Here is a 9,587-nt window from a genome sequence, read left to right on the forward strand (position 1 = left end):
GTATAAGACAAGAGATGGATACACACAGGCAGGGGAGCAGAAGGAACCCATGTGACAATACTGGTCAGCAAGACAGGCCATGGTCTCAGCACACCAGCAGCATCATAGTCAAGGAGTTTTTTTGTAACCATCTTGGCAAAAAAGAGTTTTAAGGTGGGATTTGGAGGCACATAATGAGGTAGCTGTTCAGGTGCCAAGTGGGAGGGGTAGCCTAGGGGAAAGCAAAAAGTTGTTTATTTGAAAATGTAGTGAGTGATGGCAGCACGGGTGGATCGGAGAGAAGCACCCACAGCTTGATAGTGAATGAGAGGGGATGGGTAGGGCGGGGATAGGTGATGAAGGGCCTTGAAAGTGAAGATGAGCACATAGGTGCTAGAACTATAGGTGTGGGGGGTGCTTCTGAACCCCCTGGTATGAAGTGGTTTCCATCATACACAGGGTTTCCAGTTTGGTTCAATGGCTTTCAGCAGCCCCACTATACAAATAGTTACAGCACCCCTGGATGAGCAGTTTATGTTTGATGTGATAGAGGAGGGGGAGCCAGAGGAGGGATTCAAAGAATGGGTGACATAGTCAAAACAACAGCCTAGGAGAATGAACTCTGCAACGGCATTCTGAATGGACCCAAGCAGGGAAAAACTGCATTGGGCAAGGCCCGAGAGAAGGATGTTGCTGTGACTGAGATACGAGATGATGAGACATGAGAGCCTGGATGAGAGTTGTAGCTGTGTGGATGGATAGCGAAGGCCAGACCTTAGAGATGTGAAGCAGAATTGGCAAGACACAGACAGAGCCTGAATGTGAGGACCTGTCCTAGACAGAGATCTTAATTGAAGTTGATGCCCAGTTTATAGGCCTGTGTGACAGGCAATTTAAAAAGCCATTCATTCTGGAACAACAGTGCCCACAAAGGGAGTTACATCAGCATAAGTGAAAAATGTTCAGTACAGATAAACCCTTAGTCTGCTGAGGAACTCTGGGATGGCTGCAAATATTTCCTTATTACACACAAATTGACAGTGCAGTGCAGTCAGAAAAAACACAGCTGACGAGACTGTGCTGTGAAATGGTAACACCCTGGCAAACTGTCCAATATCTCCCTCTAGTGGATAACAACCAACTCCTCCTGACAGCTAGTGGAGTTAATCCTTGAGTTTGCAGAATCTGTACAGAGAATATGAAGCTCCAAGGTTGAAACAGTGCTGAGTCGTTACAAAAAACAGCCACTGCATGAACACAGCTAAACCCGGTGTTGTACCCAGGTCACATGAGAGTCCTGGGAACTAGCTACAATATTGTGTGGTTGCAGTGTGAACAATCCAGGATTGCATTGAATCATGAGACAGAGACAGACAAATCTCCATGGGGCATCTTTACTTTAAATAAAATATGCAGCACAGCCGCTCACTCATACGGATCCACTGGGCTGCCTCAAACTGGCAGTTATCATCACAGCCACAGCAGAGTGAAACCACACCAGGGCACAGCAGCAGCAACAGCCCCCCACCAAGAGGAGCATCCATCACAGAGAGGATGCAGCCCCGGCTCCCAGGAGACCACAGGGGGTACAGATAAGCCCAGAGTGGTCTCCGGGGCAGAGGATATGCACAAGGAGCTCCCCCTCCCAACTGACACCAAACCCCCCCATCCCCACACCAACTAGTGCAAATTACTTTCCACGCAGCTTTGACACTTATTTGTCTCAATATAAAGGAAGATTTGAGGGGGATTTGACCTAGGAAATCTGGAGGAACAGGGTTAGGTAAGAGTACAAGGAGCTGCCTAGAGTGAACCATCTGGTGCCACCTGCTGGAGGGGGAAGGAATCAGCTCCTTGCCACGTTTTGGGTGAAGGTGCTCTGCTCAAAGGGCAGACTCCAGGCATCTTTGAGCCCAGCCGCCTGTGAGCAGTGGGGAAGGCTATACAGTTTGCACAGGCTGCTCCTGTAATCTCTGCCACTAGGAGATGAACCTCAGGCACCAAGCACCCACATTTTCAGAGAAGCATCCCTATTACATTGCAGGAGGTGAGCAAGCGACCCACCCAGTGAGCACTGCAGGCTCCACGTGATAGGCATAGGGAACTGGCCCAGTCTGTGTATGCACTAGGAGAAGGCATTAGCTCCAGGCCATCTCTATGTCTCAGCAGCAACCTTCACCAGCCTGTGGTTATGGACAAGAACTAGGCTGTAGCTATCAGAGCTGACACCAGAGGGCCCTCATTCCATAGCTCCCGCCCTGTCCCCTGGGATGTACACATGCAGTAGCCCCAGGCCAGGGCCTGCCAAACCCCCTCCCCCCAGGAATGTAGTGTCAGACAGCAGCTAGTTTTGCTTCTCCCTCCCCCGGCCCAGGACATGTAGCAGTGCTGGAAACCAGGTCAGCGAAGGCAGCAGACCAAATAGTGGGCATAAAACCAGAGGTGCTGGTGTCTCTGCTCTGGGGAGACCCCGGCTGTCAGCACATAAGGGAACTGGGTGCTCTGCTCAGTGCATGCTGGGAGCGGGGTCTGCAGGTAACACTGCTCCAGCAAAGGGCAGTGTCTGCTCCTGGCTCCAGCATGGAGCCCTACCGCAGGGGACCCAGAAAGCCCTGCTGGCTGGAATCAGCAGCCTCCATGCTACTTGTGTCAGTACAGCAATACCCCCTGCGAAGTGTAGTGTCAGAGGTCACCCAGTGCAGTGTCAGGGGTCACTCACCTGGGGGGGGAGGGGATGGGCAATGCCCTCTGGGAGGTGTAGTGGCAGAGGGCACACATGGGGCAGGGGGAGGAAAGGATGAGCAATGCCCTCTGGGAGGTGTAGTGTCTTTGGGCCCCCCCTTAGGAAGCAGGGGTCCTTCACAGAAGGCTGTCCGCCCCACCCCCCAGTGCCGCAGTGTCCAGCCACAGCATTCCCTCCTCGCCCGGCTGGCACAGCCCCTTCCGGCTGGGCTCGCCGAGGGGAAGGGCCAGGGAGGTGGGTTAGAGGCTGACGCTGCGGTGGTGCTTGAACTGGCTCTGCCCACCCCGGCGCTGCTCCTGCTCCTCCAGCTCATCGCTGTTGAGACTGGTGGCGTCCGACAGCCCCAGCAGATGCTCCACCGAGTCAAACTTCTGCAGGTCGGAGGCAATGGTCTGCAAGCTGAGCATGGAGAGTGTGTCCGTGGGGGGGCACTCGGCGCCCAGCCCGGCCCCCGCCTCTGCCCCTACTGGAGAGGCCCGGCGTTGGATGAGGCGCTGCAGCCGCCGGGCATGGATCTGCTCACTGATCTGCTCCAGGTTACGGAGCGCCACCGAGTAGCGCATTTTGGCTTGGGAGACCCGCTGCTCCAGTCCTGTCACCTTGGCCTTGTGCTCCTGGGGGTTGGAGAACATCAGCAGTTACACAGATCCCTCTGCCGCCACATAGCACCCCCAAACCCTCCCTGCCCATCCCACCTCTTCACTCCAGCCCCCTTGGCCCTGTGCTCCTGGGGATGTGTGTGTGTGTGGGGGGGGGGGAGGAGGGCAGGCAAAACCAGGATAGAAAGACACCCCCTATCTCCATCCTATAAATTCAGTCCACCCCTTGCATGCTAAGCCCCGCCCCCACTCTTCCTCGCAGTTATCCCGCACATGCACAGGCACAAACACACACACGCACCCCATCCCTCTCCAAACCCAATCACAGCCTCACATCTCTCCCTGCTCCCCTGCCCCGGGCCCCACAGCCAGGGGAGGGCAGCAGCCATGAGAAACCCCATCCCTTCCTGGGTAGGGAGCAGCAACACGTGCCACCCAGGGCATTGTGAGATCTCAGGGGGTGGGTACATCTCACCCAAGCTGCACACACATGGCCCCCAAAGCACTGACACCGGGATCTTAGTGGGGGCAGGCGTGCACATGTCCCGGCCCCCCTTGGGGATGCCAGGATATCAGCAGGGGTGTGGGTGTGTGCACCCCAGGATCTCAGTGGGGCTGTAACGCCTCACCTCGAGGATCTGGTTGAACTGGGCCTTGAGCTCGAAGTAGGGCTTGCTCTTTACGATGACACGCTTGAGGGATTTCTGCAGGCTCTGCACCTTGGCTTCAGCCTGCTGGCAAAGCCGGGTGACGCGCTGGTGCTCCCGCTCGCTGTGCAGCCGCTCCTCCTCTGCCTCATTCACCTACAGCCGGAGCAGGACGACACGCAGCTCAGAGCGGGCCCCCATTCCCACCCAGCCTGCGCCCCCACATACACTCAGAGCCTTGCAGATCTCAGTCACCTCCATCCACTCCCCACCCTCCCACCGCATCCAGTTCCATCACCCCTCCCCGTCCGTCCCTGCCCAACACGGACTCAGGCTGTCACCTCCCCCGGGGGGTACAGCCTACCACCCCCCATTCTCTGTGCAGTTGGTATGGTCCTTGTGGCACCTGCACCCCCACCCCTCCTCTGGCAGATGGCGTCATCATTTGGTTATCGCCTCCACCATGTCCCTGAGCTCCATGCTCCCAGCTCTCACCATGCAGATGGCAAAGTCCTCCTCCCCCTGTGCCCAGCCAGTGTGGTCCCCCAGCTCTCCCCTAGCAGGTCACATCATCAGCACCTCCATGTGGTTGGTATAATTCCCCTGGCCCTTGTGATTGGTATGGCTCCCTGGCCAGTCCCCATGTCTGACTTTCCCAATGGCATGGTTCTCCCCCATCCCCATGCTTGGTACAGCCCACTCCCTCCCTCCCATGTCTCACCTTGCAGGTGGTGTGGTTCCCCCCCTACGTGGGTAGTACAACGTCCAGCCCCACCCTGACATCTCACCTTGCAGGTGGCATGGTTGAGCATCTCCTGCCAGGTGGGGTCAAGCCGGTTCTTGTCGGCCATGACGCCCTGTTCCGCCACGAAGACCATCTCACGGGCGGCATTGTGCATGCTGACCGCCCGTTCGTACCGCAGCGCTGCCTTCTGCGTCTCCTGCTGGGCCTGCGTGAAGGGGAGAGGAAAGTCACAGAGAGAGAGAGAGAGCGCGCGCGCGAGCGCAGGGCAAGGGACTCCTACCCCCTCTCCTCTCCCAGAGCAGGGATAGAACCCAGGTGTCCCGACTCCCAGCCCCCATGCTCTAACCACTAGACCCCACTCCCCCCTCAGAGTTGGGGATAAAACCCAGGAGTCCTGGCTCCCAGTCCCCCCGCTCTAACCACTAGACCCCACCTCCCTTCCAGAGCAGGAACAGAACCCAGGTGTCCTGACTCCCAGCCCCTGCTCTAACCCACTAGACACCACTCGCTCCCCAGGGCCAGGACAGAACCCAGGAGTTTGATTTTGGCATATCACGGGGCGGGGACTACACCAGGCAGGGGGCAGGGAAAAGGGGAGCATTCACACCTCCTTGGCCAGGCGACGGGCCTCATAGTATGGACGTGCTTTCTCGATGCAGTTCCCCAGCTGGGAGCCCTGGGTGTTGAGCTTCCTGGCGGATTCAGAGAGGATCCTGCGGTATGTGGTCCTGGCTTCCTGCAGCGGGGAGGAGAGCAGCAGCATTGGGGCCAGCATTGACGGCCAGGGGAGAGCGCCCACTGCTGAGCCCCCACCCCATTCCTTGCAGCACAGCACCCCCTAATGCTGATCTGGGGCCAGTACTGACCACCACGGGAGAGCACCCCCTGCTGAGCTCCCCGCCCCGCAACCTGTAGCACAACACCCTCTAGCGTCAAACTGGGGAACTGGGGCCAGCAGTGATTGCCAAGGGAGAGCACCCCCAACTGAGCCCCACTCCGCTCCCTGCAGCACAGGCCCCACACTGGGACAGACTGCCAGAGAGCACCCCGGCCCCCTTAGCTTTGCAGGGCAGGGGCTACGGAAGCAGCTCCAAGGGTCAATGAATGCCCAGTAAGGGCTGTGACCACCCTAAAGGAACAGCCAGGCTCACTGGCCCAGCACGGAAACAATCGGTGAGAGCTGCAGGGTGTCTCCGGGGCCTGGACAGGGCTGTAACGCGAGGCTGGTCGTGGCAGGGTCATGCTCAGTCGAAGGCACGGCGGTCAACCCTGCAGGGAGCCCAGTGCTCACTCACGTCCAGCTGCAGTTCCACCCGGTTGATCTCCTCGTTGGCCTGGTTGAGATGCTCCAGCTCTTCCTGCAGGGGGGAGGCAGAGCATGAGGCTCAGGGACCTGCCCCAACGCCACACCCTGCTCAGCGGGACAGTGCCACCCTGACGGGTCTCCCCTCCCAGCCTGCGAGAACCCCTCCATGCAACCCTTCCTCTCCCAGCACAGCTGTGAGGGATGGCACCATGAACAACACAGCGCGGCCTAGTGCACAGAGCATATTCCAGGCTGTGCCACTGGCCTGCTAGGTGACCTTGGGTAAGTCGCCTCGCTCCTCTGTGCCTCATTTCCCCATCTGTGAAATGCTGATACATTTGTAATCCACTTGGATCTGCTGGTGAAAAGTGCTAGATCAGCGGTGGGGACCATTGTGTGTACCTGTTCTGAGGAGACAGGACAGGGCTTTGTGCCAGGGACTCATGCTCTCGGATGGTAACGTGTCTCTGACACACAACATGCATTATAGTCATGGTTCAGGGCCGCATCGTGCCAGGCACCATGTACAACACCTGCAGAAATGTAGATGTGCCCCCAATTAGACAAGAGACAACGGGCTGAGAGAGACGGATGGGGAGCACAAAGGAACCATGAGTCACTTTCGATCAGCGCGATAGCAGCCGCAGCTCCTAGCCAGTGTTGAGCGTCATGTAGGCATCGTGGCAAAGGAGGCACTTGAAGGAGGGCAGTGAGGTAGCTTTGTGGGTGTTTATGGGAGCTGCTGCTCCCCCTCCTCCAGACAGGGGTGGCATGGCAGGAAGCAGGGAGGTGCTGCTGGGAAAAATCTACCAAATGGGTGATGAAGGCTGATGTCACTGGCAGAGCGGAGGCTGGGCTCCACATCTCGATAGCGCGGGGGGGGGGGGGGGGGAATGATAGACAGGGCCATGAAAAGCCTTAAGACAAGCGGTTTGTGTGTGATGCGAAGGGGAGCCAATGGGGAGCTCGCAGAGAGGGGTGGAGGGGTCACAGGAAAATGATCTTTGCAGCAGCATTCTGAACAAACGTAAGCTGGGTAAAAAGATGGGACTGGTCCCAGCCAGGGAGGAGGATGATGCAACAATTGAGATGTGAGACAACGAGGGCCTGGCCGAGAGACCTAATGCACTCAGAGATCTATTGACGATCAGAGCTGGGTAACAGCACCCGAGCTCTGCTGTTCCCTGAGGCGGCAGGATGGGCCCCTGCACCAAGGATCCTGTATCTCTGATCGCGACCTGAGTCACATACATTATGGTAGCCCCTAGGGGCTGCACTGTACACTCACATAAAGAAAGACAGTCCCTACTCTAAGGCGGACACAGACTACAAGGGCTGGACTATAGGATCTCCAGAGGTCCCTTCCAGCCCTACAACCAGGATCCTAGGAAGGCTTTTAACTCCACCAGTTTAGCACGGGCTACAGTTACAGCTGCTTTGTCTTGGAGTCCCAGGAGGTGTTAATTAGATCAAGTGAGATAACAGGATCAAAGGACACCTTTAAATCCTGATCTAGACAAAGCCTTAATCCGATTCAAAGATGTTTTATAAATCAGTTCAATTTAATTCAGGGCTTGTCTATTATCCTGGTACAGCTAGGCCAGTGTACCCCACATGAGGGCATGCTAGTCCAGAAATAAAAGTGACTGTTTCCTGATATTTACTTGCAGGTAATTATTCTGGGATGAGTGTTGTTGTAGAGCGATAAGGGGGGGTGAGGTAATATCTTTTATTGGACAACTTCTGTTATTCTGTGTTAACAGGCCACTTCACCTTGAATGGCCCCTTAGAATATGTGCTAACTATTTACACTAAACTATCCCTTCAACCTTGTTAGCTGTTACACTAGGAGTACCTTTCCCAGACCCGAAGAGCTGCATGTAACTTGAAAGCTCAGTCAGCCCAATAAAAGATATTACCTCACCACCTTGTCTCTCAAACTTCTGGAAGAAAGTCATTTTTATTCCAGAATAGCATGTCCACACAGGGAGTGATATCAACATAGCTACAGCATGATAATTATTTCACTATAGCTCTGCTGGTCAACCTCTCCATGTAGACAAGCCCTCAGTGAAAAAATCAGATTAAGGTAAATTGTTATGAACTGGATTACAAGTGTCCACACAGGAACTTGCACCAGTTTACCACCCAACTAATCCCCCAAGGACAGGTTACTGCCTTCTGTAATGGGAACTACTCACACCCACACCAGTGACCAATGGCATTAGAGGAAGCCAGGTCCAGCCAGCCCTCACCTGTATCCTGGGGTCCAACTCTTCCTCCACATCATCTTGGTCCATCGAAGGCATTTTGGTTTCGTCACCACTGCAGACATCCTCGGGAATAGGAGCCCTGAGCTCCTCACCCTCCTGCGTGGGTGTCCGCAGCTCCCCAGGAGGCGTCTGGCGCCCGTCCCCCACGTTCATGCCCAGAACCAGCCGCTGGTCTGAGTCCCCCATGGTGGGGCCCCCACAACACTCTTCCCCTTGGCAATATCAGGTCTCCTTCAGCAGGCAGGCCGCAGGCAGAGCCTTCACAGGGACGCAGGCATCCTAGTGGTGGGCCCATTCACTGGGTCACACTGACACCCGAGCCATGAGCAGGCAGGGAATTGGGAATGGTCGCGGCAGCTCTGGGTTACAGCAGGAGCTTGGAGAATGGCTGGGGCATTGAGCGACAAGGCACGAGAGGATATTCAGGGATCCACTGCAGCAGCGCTGGAGGAGATATTAGAGATGGACGTCCCTTCCCGTACCAGCGTCTGAACCACGTCTTGCTGCCCAGTCAAAGGATGGGGCAAGGTGCTAGCTCGGTCCCCCGAAGAGAGAATCAGGACCACGGGGATTCAGCAATCTGAGACAGAGACCAAAGGCCAGGAAGGGGGCTCGGCGAGGGGGTGGAGAAGAATCTCCGGTGGCAGAGAGCCAGAAGCGCCTCCACCCCCCACTGCCAGCCCCAGCGAAACCCTGATGAGAGCCGGTCCTCGAGGGGCTCAGAGTGTGAAACCTGGAGAACTGGGTTCCAGCTGGATCTGCAGAGATAGGAGAGGGGGCTGGAAAATAAGCAGCAGACAGTGAATCAGGCACCGCTCTCTGTACCAGACACCAACAGAGTAAGGGGGACCCTCGTCAGTACCAACATTCCCCACCCCACCAGAGACACATACACACCCCAGACAGAAGGGGACCCTGTCACCTTCAAATGACACAGAAGAGTCACCAGGTTCCCACTTCATCCTTGCCCCATCTATTGCTACTTCCCATAAAGCACTTTGCATCCACCCCACAAATCCATCCTGCACCCATCCAACCGCCCTCCCCCTGCCCCAATGCACCCAGCAACCATCCCACTGCCCCTTCCCCAATGCAAACTGCACCCACCCCAATGTCCCCTATGCCCACACCACCTCCTCCCCAATGCACCTTGCACTCACTCCAATGTGCCCAGCAGTCATCCCACTGCCCCTTCCCCAGTGTAGCCTGCACTCACCCCAATGCAGCCAGCACCCACCCCCACCTTCACCCCAATGCACCCAGCACCCATCCAATGGCCCTCTCTCCCTGCCCCA

At 56.4% G+C, this 9,587-nt stretch overlaps 1 protein-coding gene across 1 annotated transcript; it reads right to left on the minus strand.

Annotated features, from left to right (window-relative positions):
• Positions 1-1,371: 1,371 nt before the first annotated feature.
• Positions 1,372-8,478, minus strand: SH3BP5L (SH3 binding domain protein 5 like). The gene is made up of 6 exons (XM_026654514.1): positions 8,275-8,478; positions 6,009-6,071; positions 5,321-5,449; positions 4,757-4,918; positions 3,951-4,124; positions 1,372-3,336 (listed from the first exon to the last, which is right to left on the minus strand). Exons 1-6 carry the CDS (start codon positions 8,476-8,478, stop codon positions 2,962-2,964), a joined length of 1,107 nt encoding a protein of 368 aa, XP_026510299.1. The 3' UTR covers positions 1,372-2,961.
• Positions 8,479-9,587: the final 1,109 nt, after the last annotated feature.

Source organism: Terrapene carolina, unplaced genomic scaffold (assembly GCF_002925995.2).
Source record: "Terrapene carolina triunguis isolate 2854851 unplaced genomic scaffold, T_m_triunguis-2.0 Scaffold192, whole genome shotgun sequence".
In the NCBI taxonomy this organism is placed as follows: Eukaryota; Metazoa; Chordata; order Testudines; family Emydidae; genus Terrapene; species Terrapene triunguis.

Excerpts from the sequence above, each read along its gene's own strand:
- SH3BP5L (XM_026654514.1), bottom strand. The coding sequence starts at position 8,478 with ATGGGGGACTCAGACCAGCGGCTGGTTCTGGGCATGAACGTGGGGGAC. Across the intron at positions 5,450-6,008 it reads GGGTGGAACTGCAGCTGGAC|GAAGCCAGGACCACATACCG; the intron begins GTGAGTGAGCAC and ends TCCCCGCTGCAG. Across the intron at positions 4,919-5,320 it reads CCCGTCGCCTGGCCAAGGAG|GCCCAGCAGGAGACGCAGAA; the intron begins GTGTGAATGCTC and ends CCCTTCACGCAG.